General features: G+C 35.1%; 2 protein-coding genes across 2 annotated transcripts; both read left to right on the top strand.

Moving 5' to 3' along the window:
* The first annotated feature begins 1,556 nt into the window (after positions 1 to 1,556).
* On the top strand, positions 1,557 to 10,077 carry LOC114411619 (sphingoid long-chain bases kinase 1-like). Its single transcript, XM_028375239.1, has 9 exons — positions 1,557 to 1,928; positions 2,020 to 2,737; positions 2,850 to 3,221; positions 3,602 to 3,695; positions 3,794 to 3,831; positions 5,949 to 6,095; positions 7,120 to 7,219; positions 8,343 to 9,277; positions 9,644 to 10,077. The coding sequence occupies exons 2-9, from the start codon at positions 2,258 to 2,260 to the stop codon at positions 9,782 to 9,784; spliced, it is 2,307 nt and encodes a 768-aa protein (XP_028231040.1). The 5' UTR covers positions 1,557 to 1,928; positions 2,020 to 2,257; the 3' UTR covers positions 9,785 to 10,077.
* A 1,450-nt stretch (positions 10,078 to 11,527) lies between these two features.
* Positions 11,528 to 12,417, top strand: LOC114411621 (ferredoxin-thioredoxin reductase, variable chain-like). The gene has a single exon (XM_028375243.1). It carries the CDS (start codon positions 11,762 to 11,764, stop codon positions 12,197 to 12,199), a length of 438 nt encoding a protein of 145 aa, XP_028231044.1. The 5' UTR covers positions 11,528 to 11,761; the 3' UTR covers positions 12,200 to 12,417.
* The last annotated feature ends 818 nt before the right edge of the window (positions 12,418 to 13,235 follow it).

Here is a 13,235-nt window from a genome sequence, read left to right on the forward strand (position 1 = left end):
GGCTAATTGGCTTCGATACTAGTGCTTAACTTGGATAACAATAAAAATCAAGACTTAAATAGCCTTTTTTATATTTTAATTCTTTAAAGTTGTTTTGAATCTACTACTTGGAAAATCTAGTTTCTTTTTTATATTTTTATCTTAATCATTGTCCTTAGTGAACATTGTTATTGAGTGGCTAACAATGATGACATCATCATGAGTGTCACATCAACAATGACTAAAATGGAAGAAAAAATATTTTTAGGAATAAAATTAAAAAGTCACATTTTTTAGAGTATAAAAACGAAAAATGACATATTTGCAAGCAAAGAGTATAACTTAAACAAAAATTGTCATATTTGAAAAATGATATTTAAGCGTTAAGCTAAATTTGATTGATAAATACCAACAAGTTGTTTGTATGAATGATATTGGGCTCGATTATTTTAAGCCAGGTTTTGGGTTCGAGTCTTACGGATGAAAAAATCATGGTTGGGAGGAGCGACTCCACTAAAAGTGATCAGTTAGGTTCCCTAACGAATATTAGTTATTAGCAAAACTAAACTGATGGATATCGTGTATTTTTGTTGTTTATACAATATAATCGACATCAATCAATTTTCATATGATAATACCCACTATTTTTTTTAAAAGATTGTGAATCTATGCCAATCTTGAAAATTTGCTTCCAATTGCATCCCATATTTAGATTTTACTTCCCACTTTAATTTCTTTTAGATTGACCTTGGTTGTAGGCCACCTTTAGTCTACCTTTGCTAGGCCACACTAAGCCGTCTAGAAAATCACTAATCAATCCTCAAATCTTGCATTTATGTTCTCAAAATTCCATTCTCAAAATGTTTTTTTGTCTTTTGATTCCAAAACTAAGATTACTTAATTATCTATTTGCTACCAATCATTGACCATCAAATTTTAGTTGTTAAATATTGGTCATCAATCGTTAGATATTAATGTTTAAATATCTTACAGTAAGTATGTCACTTTTTACTTTAGTATTTGTACTTTCTTTTTTTATAATTCTTACAAACATCAAATTCTCTATTTTTAATTCCTAAAATATGATACTTTTTTATTTTAATCCCTAATTACAAGGTAACATAACATTTTGTATGACATCATCATTACTATTTACTAATTAAACTACTTTTATGACATCAACAAGTGATATCATCATCATTTACTGATGTAATGTGATGATGATATCATCACTCCTTGATGACGTGATAGCGATAATGTATTATTATTAGTTATATGATAATGAGAGTTTTTAGTGAAATTTTGTAATGACACATCTGAAATAAAAAAAATAAAATTTTATAAAGATTAAATTGAAAAAAATAAAACCTTTTTATTTTATAGGAATCGAAAGGTTATTTAAGTAATTTTTTAAGAAATGCATCAGTCATTGTAAGCAAGGCTATATTGATAAAAAAAATTACAATTTAATCTTAAATTTGTAAAATATTAATAATTCTGAAATAAGATTAAAATGCTAAAACATCTGGCGAGTATAAAGTATTAATAAATATAATGTGAGTCATGGAAAGTAAATCCACTATGGAAGATTGATTCAAGTGATTGGATCGAATCATTTGATTCCATTTCATTCATGTAAAATGGAGTTGGATTAATACATCATCACAAAAGTGCTAGTGCTACTGAGTTTGAGCTGGTACAGTGGCAGGTGTTGTGTTTGTTTGGGATTGAATAGTTTATTTAGTATCAAAAAAGAAGAAGAAAAAATGTTGTCACAACTCACCACACACCCGGATGACGGCGAAGGAAAGTGGGTAGCCCGTTGAGGTTGAGAGATCCTGAGCGTCCATTACAGAAAGTTGAAGCCTGAATTGAATTCAAGGTGGAAGGAACGCAACTTTTCATTTGAGAATCAGCCCTGTCTCTGTATGTGTTGGACTCGATCACTGGTTTGCTACTCGATCCCTACCTATCTATCTGTTTGTCTGTATGCGTGTTTCGTGGCTCCTTCACCCACCCTTGTTTTATTCATTCTTGTAGATTTAGTTCATATCACCTAACAACGCTAACGGACTATCTAACTATGAAAAAAAGAGAGCTGCGGAATGACAATTTTGCTCGATGCCTCAGATCGGATTGCTTATAGATCCAGTCGTCGATTCGCGATCTGAGCTGCAGACTGATAATTAAAAACCCTAATCCCGGTATACAGAAGGTGCGTCATGCGCTTGCGCATGCTAGGTTCTCTTCCTTGCGTGTTTGTCAGATTGATGGTACTATGAGAGATATGCACCGGAATTCTACTGGTAGTACTAATAACAACACTAATAAGATACCATCGGCACTGAGACTGTCCTCACCTCAACAATCTCTAAGACGCTTGGGATTGTGTTCCCAGATAGCAACGGGGGAGCACTCTTCTCCTATTGTCTTCCCTGAAAAACGTGGCAAAGTCAAGGCTTCCAGGAAGACCAGTGTCCCCACTACCATTCGTCCAGATGATCAGGACATAACCAAGAATTTTGAGCATAGGATTGACATTGCAGGAGCTGGAGGAGGAGATGAGAAGTCTGATTTGTTAGGATATGTCGTTTTCTCTGGAAAACTCATTTTGGATAAGAGAAAACTTGCTACAAATGATAATGCTGATGCCCAACAAACTTCGGAGATTACCAACCAAGATGCTGTAGATGCCAAACTAACAAGCAAGGCCATGGCTTGGGGATCCCAAGTGCTGCATCTTGATGATGTTATCTCGGTATGCATTTGCTTCTATGTCAGGTGGATGGTTGAATACTTCTGTCATAGGTGCTAGGGAAGAAAACAAAATAAAAAAAAGACTAATTAGTTTTAGCTCATGTTCTAAACAGGTTTCTTATAATGCTGGTCTCAGACATTTCACAGTGCACTCCTACCCATTGAAAAAAGCTTCATGTGGGCTTTCTTGCTTTATAAAATCTCGACGAAGTCGCAAGGACTTTCGCTTTGTAGCTTCTAGCATAGAAGAAGCACTTCAATGGGTTGGTGGATTTGCAGATCAACACTGTTTCGTGAATTGTCTTCCTCACCCTTTACTGTCTTCAAAGAAGCAAGCATCCTCAGAATTACTTCATACAGATACCCCTCCTGAATTGCTCTTTAGATGTAAAACTCCACCTAAGATGCTTGTAATTTTAAACCCACGATCAGGTCGGGGTCGTTCAAGTAAAGTTTTCCATGGCATTGTGGAACCCATATTCAAGGTATGGTGCACTCTTTCCTGGATTCCATTTCCTGCATATGATTGTTGTTATTTTCATCATTGTGGTTGTGTGCATATTTTATGGTTTCAAATTTGGCAGTAAAATTAGAAAGGTTTACTGTGTAAAACAGCAGGACATGTGCAAGACTAATACTAATATCTATTTTATGTTTAGTTTCTCAAATGTCTTTCAACACATTGCTCTTTCATATTATTACTATTATTATCATTATCAATATTATGTCATTTCAGTCCGATTCCAATATTTCAACCATTATAGTTGAATTACTTGCAATATTTTATATATAACATGCAATAGGCAGGATAGAGTAAAGCAGCATGCGACTTTCTTACTTATATGTATGGCATGTACTATGACAGCTTGCTGGGTTTAGATTGGAGGTAGTCAAAACAACATCTGCTGGTCATGCGAGAAATCTTGCATCAAGTGTAGACATCAGCTCTTGCCCTGATGGTAAAATCATCGTTCTATAGTCTGAACTTGTGCTGATTATATTTTGTTACTTTTTAAATGTTTCCTCACGTATGCCACTTTTCTGGTGTTTCTTTCAGGAATTATCTGTGTTGGTGGTGATGGGATAATCAATGAGGTCAGCACACTATTTTAATGATTCAGTGACTTATTCTATGTATTGTTTTGTTGATGAAAATACTAACTTCTTTGTGTGTTTTACTTGTTTTACCTCCAAAAAGGTCTTTCATATGTTGTCTGTGACTGGATCATAAGCTATCTAGGACTGATTGAAATATGTTGGTTACCTTTCTTGTTAATTCCAGTGGCTCAAGGCTTCTTTCATTATCACATTAAATGTGATGATGTAGTTATTAATTGTTTTGATAGGAACTGGATTAGATTTACACAGAACACTGAAACTGATATATGCATCTCCTCTTCTGAACTGGTATTAGATCAGTGGGATGGGGTCAAGTATGTGTATACTAGTATGAAAACTAACATAGATGGAAAGAAAACTCAATGATAGTCCATGAGTTCAAGCATCTTGGTTGTCTCTCCAATCGCACCACTGACTCTTTCTTTTCCCCCATTCTCTCCTCTTTTATCCACATAGATCATAGCAGAATTTCAGCCCTCCTTCCCTCTACCCTGCCAAGCTGGTAGTTGGCTCAGCTGTGGTCAATGTGTCCCATGCCCACGTAAGCATTTGATTTCCCACAGTCCATATCCCTCTTTTGCACATACACTTTAGTGATAGGAGTCTTGCTGTTCAAGGAGACCAACCTGGAATAATCTAACGTTCAATAGGTCAAAGTTACTGATCAGCTGTTGTAAAAGTTTGTCTCAAGGCTTCATATTAGGTTTTTAATTTTTTATTTGATTCTTGTTTCTTCTTTTATTCTTTTTTGCTCCAGCACTTTCTCTTTCTTACCATTAAGAGAAGAGTACACAATACTCGTGCTTAATATTAAATGCTGGTCCTAGGGAATTTTTTGATTGAGAAAATTGCATTCCATCATTACGTTGGGAATTGTTAAAATGACACAACCTCCAAACCTGGCTATAAATGAGTTTAAAATTGGAAAAAGGAGTTACTAGTTTACACATTGGAAAAAGTCTTCATTCGCCTTTCTTGATTTGAGTATAAGTAGTCAAGTAAGATAGGAAGAGACTTTTGCCAAAGTGAAGATCTCAAGAAAAGACAGGATCAAACAGAATAAAAGCTTTTTATGGGAGAGATAAGAGTCTATTGAGTAGATGATATAAAAAACTTGCCTAAGGTGATTTGGTCATTTAAGATATCATCGATGAAGGCTCCAGTTAGAAAGCTTTGCTCTAAATGTATTTAGCGGAAATTTGGTCTTCATAAAAGCCTGGTGGCGATTTTTATTTCATACAGCTGACTCCAATTAATGGAATTAAGCTTGGTGGTTGTTGTTGTACAGGAGAGATATGGGTGGTTGATAGATAAAAGAGATGAGGAAAGCCTCAAAGATTAGCATATTACCCACTCAAATATCCTCTCAACGTATTTTCCCAGCTTTTGGTTCCTGTCGAGACTGTTTATAGTCTGATTTTGGAACCATCTGCCTGGAAGCTTATCTTCATGTATTCACTGTACCTCTGGTACTTGATTATTTATATATAAGTTATCTTTGCCGAGCAAAAGAAAAAAAGTCTGCAACACATTGGAAGAAAGAATCTGTTTATCAATATTCAGAGTTTAAATCTGCCATACCACTCTTGGTCTCATTGATTTTCTAATCTGTGATTGGAGAGAACATCATCAACATTTTTGCTTTCCTCCTTCAACAAGAGGACAGTATCATTTACAAACTGGGTTGAAAAATCATAACTTCATTTGAACCTGCTTTGCTACCCTTGATTATTATCTCAATCAACAGACATTGAAATCATCTGATTGAGAACATCTATTAGAATATACAGAAAAAGGAGAAGAAGATCTTCTTTCATGAAGACATATTGGATGTCTATCATCATTGTGTATACCTTCAATATAAATAAAGAATTGTTCCTTTTATAAGAATCTTATCAGTCACTCATAATTAATATAAATTGTTTCAAATTATTAAGGTATTGTGTCTTGTCACAAATATGGTGTATTTTGTAACCCATCATCTTTTGAACAATGATATTAAAGGCTGCACTTTTTGTAGGAGTACTGCTCTAAACACACACATACAAACATCATTAATGATGGGCAAGTTATATGACATGGTTGGTTTGTAGGTTCTTAATGGTCTCCTTAGTAGAGACAATCAAAAGGAAGGAATATCTATACCAATTGGAATTATACCGGCTGGTTCTGATAACTCGTTGGTATGGACTGTTCTTGGAGTTAGAGATCCAGTTTCTGCAGCAATGGCTATTGTAAAGGTAGCATTCTTTCATTTTTTTTCTCTTCTCAAGTAAGTGATGGGCATGTAATTAATAAATTTTATAGTGAGAAATAGGTATTGTCGTATTGATAACTTTGAAGTTCATATCCATGTTCTAGATAGACATTGGCCATATTTTGTTGTGTATTAATATTCTTCCTGTTTATGACACCGTCTCCTGATAAAATTGTTCATTCATTGTCAGCATTCAGTTTCTTTTGTCAGTCTTTAATATTTTTTGAATAATGTGCTGTGGTTTCTCTATTTAGATTGATCCATTTTAGCATCATCTTCTTATAAAATAATATTCTAGTCATAGTCAGACAGGAAAGTAGAAATAAGTATTGGAAGTGGGACATTTAGTTCCCATAAAGTGGACATGGCTCTTTGTGTGTGTGGAGGGGGTTACACCCTCCTCCTCCTACAACCTGTATAGAAGAATTGTTTCCAAATTATTAGGAGTGTACTTAATTCCCTTGGATGAAAATTTTGCTTTCTTTGGTCAATGGCATCTTATTGTTCTCTGTTAGGTAAACATGTGTGGTGAATGAATTAAACGTCAATGGGCATTTTTCTTTTTTGGTTAAATAGGTGAAGATTTATTTGTTTTATATGCCACTTCTGTTTTCCATGTCAACAATTGTGTAGATTTCTTGATATGCCACGCTTGTTTTATACTACCGCCGGTCCTATATATAAGAAACAATTACCTAATTCATCAAGACCAATAAAAGTAGTTAGATTAGTTAATTTGTCATAAATTTTAATTTTATTCCAAGACTACCCATGTCATTAAATGGTTTAAGAGGTGGTTATTTTCAAATTCAACCAATGAGCATACCTTGTTTCATTGATAGCTCAATAAATGCATCCATTTTCATAGGAAAATGAGTGTATGGCATTAATAGACCTCAATTAATTATGGGTAAAAAGGAAAATTTATTTCTCATATTTAGGACTGTAGGTAGTACTTAATAAACTCTTGCAGTGACTTAGTACACTAATTATGTTTCTTGATTCAGGGTGGTCTTACTGCTACAGATGTCTTTGCTGTTGAATGGATTCAGACTAATAAAATTCACTATGGATTAACAGTCTCATATTATGGTTTTGTTGGTGATGGTAAGTCAATGCAGTGTATAAAATTCTTATTTGTTATTACTGAAGGCAGAAATTTTAGGATACATGAGGGAAACTGTTTGCTTTTATTACATTGTTCTCTCCTTTGCTTCTTCTTGTTGCTAGATTTCTTGAGCTGCTGAATTTTAGCTCTTAGCTCCCTATTTTGCTGACAATGTCTGGCTTTAGAATTTTTTTTGCCATAATTAGCCTTAATGTTGAATTTAGTGTCAAGAACCAACCACCCCAAAAGCTTAAGCTATTAGGTGAAGGTTTATGAATAATTTTTATCTCTAACATGGCTCCCCAAACAAGAGCCCTCTGGGCTTGAAGCATAAACAATGCACAGGCCCACCTTTCAATGTGTTGAAATTCCACTTTTAGAAAAATGGGTCCGGCCATGATTTAATTCTTGGCCACTTAGTTATACAATGTTAAGAACCGACCATTCTAAGTGAAGGCTCCTGAATGGTTCTTTTATATAAACTATTTAACTAAAGCATTTTCTCTTTAGGAGCTGATAGGAACTTTTGGTAATTGATAAGATAGTTGTATGAACTCTTATCTGCAATACACATGACATGGACATGTCTGACCGTTGGTAAAAATATAGAAAATGTGGGTTGGTGGTGGAGACTGAAGAAATTAAGGGCTAGGTCCATTAGGAAGAATGGAGGGATGCTGCATTTATGCTCTCCTGGTATATTTTCCATTATTGACCAATTTTTCATTTGGAAGTTTGTAACCTTTATGATAATTTAACAATGGGCACTTGGTTAGTGTTAACTGAAAAATGTGAGAATAAATAATGTTAGATTATTTTTTGTTTTTTATATATACCTTTTCTTATTATTTTATATTTGTACTTGTTGACCTTTTTGGTCTCTCTTTTAATATATAAAATGTTCTTAGCTGAGTGTAGAGAGAACACACTCATGCTTTTTTACCCTAAAATTATCTCAACTCTCTCAGCTAATCAATTGAGAAAATAGAAGAAAAAGTTAGGGAAAAGTAGAGCCTTTATTTAGTATTTGAACTTGAAGGCAGTTGATTAATGCAGTGACAAAATTATTAAGGCCCGGTTTTAAATGGGCATTAAGTGTTTTATGTATTTTTCATATTTCAGTGTTGGAACTTTCTGAAAAATATCAGAAGCGCTTTGGCCCGCTGCGGTATTTTGTTGCTGGATTCTTCAAGTTCCTATGCTTACCACGCTACAACTATGAAGTTGAATATCTTCCAGCTTCAAAGACTGAGAGAGAAGGAAAGCTTTCTGGTGAAAAGGAAGTAGTTGACATGTCAGATCTGTATACTGACATCATGAGCAGATCAAATAAGGATGGAATGCCCAGAGCATCTAGTCTTTCTAGTATTGACTCAATAATGACTCCAAGTCATATATCTGGTGTAGACCTGGATACCTGTAGTAGTACCCATGCTAGCACTGAACCTTCTGAATTGGTGCGTGGCTTAGATCCAAAGTCCAAACGCCTATCGTCTGGAAGGGGCAATGTAATAGCAGAGCCAGAAGTTATCCATCCGCAGCTGCCTCTGTCAACAACTCCAAACTGGCCAAGAACCAGATCTAAGTCAAGGAATGATAAAGGATGGACTGGATTGACCACAACACATGATACCTCTAGACGGGGAAATACTGTGACAAATGATAGAGAGGATATATCATCAACACTGTCTGATCCAGGTCCTATCTGGGATGCTGAACCAAAATGGGATGCTGAACCTAGTAATTGGGATGTGGAAAATCCAATTGAGTTGCCAGGACCATCAGATGACACAGAAATAGGATCTGCAAAGGAGGTTGTGCCCCGTTTTGGAGATAAATGGGTTGCGTCAAAGGGACAATTTCTTGGCATTCTGGTTTGCAACCATGCATGTAGAACTGTTCAGAGCTCTCAGGTGGTTGCTCCCAAAGCTGAGCACGATGATAACACACTAGATTTGCTCTTGGTTCATGGGAGTGGAAGGCTGAGGCTGTTGAGATTTTTCTTACTCCTACAAATGGGTCGACATCTTTCACTGCCATATGTTGAATATGTCAAGGTATTTATATTTAGAGTTGTTTTACTCCCAAGATTTTTTCAGTGAAACTCTGTTGACTGATGCCTGCATAATTATTTTTCACACAATCACACTACTATATTCTGATGACTATAAACTGGTAAAATCACCTTAATGATGTAAGTATATATTCCAATCTTTTCCCTTCCTTTTTGGAAAACTATAATTGACAATTGTGATTAGTTTTAGACTGTGTAATGCGTAGTTGACTTTTTTAGAGTGATGTCTTGGTCGCCATATCTGGCTATGTTATTTAATGTGCAGAAGCTACACATTCTCTTTTGTCCTTGTAATTTGTGCATCTGTATCTGTTAAAGTTGTATAAATGCTGCGTCCCTTTGGATGTAGGTAAAGTCTGTGAGGATAAAGCCTGGGAAGCACACTCACAATGGATGTGGTATTGATGGGGAGCTTTTCCCACTCAATGGACAAGTAATTTCTTCTTTGCTTCCAGAACAGTGCCGGCTTATTGGTCGCTTTCGTATATGATAACTGAGTTCTTTTCAATTCTTTCATGGGTTCTGGGAAGTTCATGTACCTTCTCATATATATGAATCCAGATACCCAATTTGTCTTGCAAATTCCTTATCGCTGTAACAGCTGAGCTTTGTAAATCTTTTGTTCCGGTTATATGTATCTGTTGTTGCTTGCTTACCTGTCTTTATTTTGCTTTTTATAAAAAAGAAAACAAGTTGTACATTTATGCATTTCCAGCAACAAGAAGCTGAATGTATTGCTGATCACCATTTCCTCGAACTGGTCAATTGATTTTCTTATTCTAAAGCTTTTGATTGTGATCCTGTTTTTCGATATCTGGTTATCATGTTTTGGCCCATCCATTTACGGCTTTACACAACATGGTGTATTGGTGTTAAACTCGAGATGTTGTTAGGTCTACATTCTAACAACCACAACAGCCTTATCCTAATAAGTGGGCTTATTAGACGTGATTTGATACCATTAAAAATCAAAATTTCAAAAATATTATTAACTCTAAGATTTCTCTTAATGAATTTCTCCTATAGTCTTTTGGGTCTCCCTCTTCTCATTTCCTTCGGGTTAAATATCATATAACCCATTCTTTTAAGGGACATATCTTTTGTGATCTTTTTGGTACATGACCAAATCAATTTACATTTTATTAAATTTTGTCTTTCACAATTCTTATTAGATGTAGTTAAAATTGATCAACCATTCAGAAAGGAAACTATTTAGCATAAGGGGATGGTGAAGGAAGCCATATAAAGTAAAAGCTTAAGAAAAAAGCATGGAGATGAATTTCTATAGCAATGAAGCATATGTTAAAGGGTAATGTTAAGTGCACCTAGCATTATTCCTGGTGCATGTAACATTTTAAGTGAATGGGTAAAAATGTCTATTATTCAAGTTAAATTGTATGAGTCATTCAGATTAGGTTCGTCTGTATGAATCATGCGGATCAAGTTGATCCATATGAATCATACAGATGAAATTGATCTGTATGTTTAAATTATACTTACGGATCAAGTTTATCTATAAAAATCATACAAATCAACCATGAACTCACATATCTTCGACGTAAAGTAATTTTGAAATTAACAAAAAATGTTGGGTACACAAATAATAAAACTGGTGCACCTAATAACACTTTATGTTAAATCTCGACAAAACGGAAGAAAGTAGGAAAAATTAAAGAAGTATTTTTCACTCTCCTCGTATTATTGGAATGAAAGAAAAAGACAATTGTTAAAACAGAAAAGTGTTGCTACAATATTTTTTCACACTTTTTTATATTACACTTGTGTGGAAAGAAAATGTGTACAGTATTTCTTTTATACTCAATGAAATTACAGCATTTGAATGGATATTTATTAAATATATTAATATTGTATAGAAATAGTTTGCTCCTAAAATTTATAGAGTAAAAGAAATTTCGTTAGACGCTACAACGACCGAAAATATACCACGGGCCGGAAAAGCAAAACAGAGTCCGTTTTTTTCAAAATGCAAAATAAAAAAGTTAGAGCATAATTTTGTGACACGTGGAACATTATTTTGGTGACTGGGCATATTTATAAATATTATCGATAATTTCTAGCAAAGAAATGAACCTCCGAAAATAAGAAACAGGAACAAGAATAATGATGACAAAATGAGAAAGCAGAGGAGAAGATTAGCTGGAGACGAAGGGATGGATATGGATATTGTAGGTGTGTTGCAGAATGGGTCACGTGTCCTCTTCGACGGGACGGGAGTGGCTGGTTACAAAAATGTAACTAGGTTATAAATATTAATATTATCGAAAAAATATTTTATTTTGGAAGCAATAATAAATGAAATTTTGGGAGGTTCAAACATCAATTTGTATATCCAATTAGAATTAGATAGAAAAGAAGGGGAATAAGGAAACCCTTCGCCTCGGTGCGCATCCAATCCAATCTAATCAACAAAAGAAGAGTAGAGCGAGAGTGGAATAGAACAAAGAAGATGAGCGGCGCCAGCAGCACTATAAGGCTATCGCCGATGGTGAGCGTGTCCCCGAATTGCAATTGCTCATCGATGATGGTGATGAAGAAGACGACGACGGCGGTGGCTCCTTTGTGGATGAAAAGCAAGAGCGTTAGGGGTGGTATTAGGTGCGAGGTGGCTATTAATGCGGTGGATGAGTCGACGACGTCACCGGAGGCGAAGATTGGAGCGCGTGTGAAGGTGAAGGCGGGTGTAAAGGTGTACCACGTCCCCAAAGTAGCCGAGCTTGACCTCACGGGTCTGGAAGGCGAGATCAAGCAGTATGTTGGCCTCTGGAACGGTAAGCGAATCTCCGCCAATCTTCCTTACAAGGTTCAGTTTCTCACCGACATCCCAGCTCGTGGTCCTGTCAAGTTTTTTGCCCACCTCAAGGAAGATGAATTCGACTATCTTTAGTCAATCACCCACTGTTGTTGTATGTAATCAACCCACCTCCCTTTTATTTACTCGTTTCTGTTTTAATCCCCTGCCCTGAATTTTGACTCCCTTATTACTATGTATTTCATATAAATATCAATTAAAATAATCTTGTGTTGGATATTTGCTATCGTTGTTGCAAGTTTTCGACGATAGGCTAAATGAATTATATCATATGAATTCATCTTATACAGTCATCCTGTCACTTGTGTTGCTGCTAGTTTTAACACTTCCATTTCCTCCTCCCTATAAGATAATCCTTCTCTTTTTATTTTATTAATTAATGTTCTTTTGATGATTTTATGGTGTAGCCTCAATCATTCTAATATTCTTTAGTATTTTGTAAAAGCAATCGTATCCTTCGGCAAATCTGTTTTTTGAACTCTGATGTTTTGTCCACTTTCATGTTAGTCTCTAGTCTCTACAAACTGGAAAGAGCAACTATTGGGATTTTGGTTGGTTCAAGTACGTAGTAGTAGTTCACTTTTAACGTTACAACTTGTGGTTTTTAAATTTCATACCTGTTGTTCTTTGTTAGAGCATTGTGTTCTGGTATTGTATAAATTAATGGGAGAATACCTCGTACTCAACATTCACTGATAGGCAAGTAGTTTTCCCGAGTATTTCTTGCTGATATCTAAAGTTTGTCGCTTGTCCATTTAACATGAAACATTAATAGATTTGATTAGTTGGACTATTACAATGAAGGGTTGTTTTTGTTTGTAGAAATGAATCACTCTTATCTTATCCCTCTACTTTCTTGTGCATAATATTTGCGAGTAACGTGGTTTTATGTCACTATGGGGTTTGGGCCAGCTACCATGTTCATTTCTTTCTGCCATTTTCTCAGTATGATTTCTTATTTTTTTTAGAAAATATTGTTGTGTTTATATGTTACATTAACGCGTGACTTCATTTTGATCCAATAATTAGGTGGAACAGAGCATGCAAAGCATAAAGAAATTACAGATTTTTGCTCTTAAGTCATGTTTATAAAGAAATTACAGATTCTTTC

This window comes from Glycine soja, chromosome 5 (genome assembly GCF_004193775.1).
Source record: "Glycine soja cultivar W05 chromosome 5, ASM419377v2, whole genome shotgun sequence".
Lineage (NCBI taxonomy): Eukaryota > Viridiplantae > Streptophyta > Magnoliopsida > Fabales > Fabaceae > Glycine > Glycine soja.

Coding starts and splice junctions, on each gene's coding strand:
- LOC114411619 (XM_028375239.1), top strand. CDS start 2,258: ATGAGAGATATGCACCGGAATTCTACTGGTAGTACTAATAACAACACT. Junction 3,832..5,948: donor GTGATGGGATAATCAATGAG/GTCAGCACACTA, acceptor GTTGGTTTGTAG/GTTCTTAATGGTCTCCTTAG. Junction 9,278..9,643: donor CATATGTTGAATATGTCAAG/GTATTTATATTT, acceptor CTTTGGATGTAG/GTAAAGTCTGTGAGGATAAA.
- LOC114411621 (XM_028375243.1), top strand. CDS start 11,762: ATGAGCGGCGCCAGCAGCACTATAAGGCTATCGCCGATGGTGAGCGTG.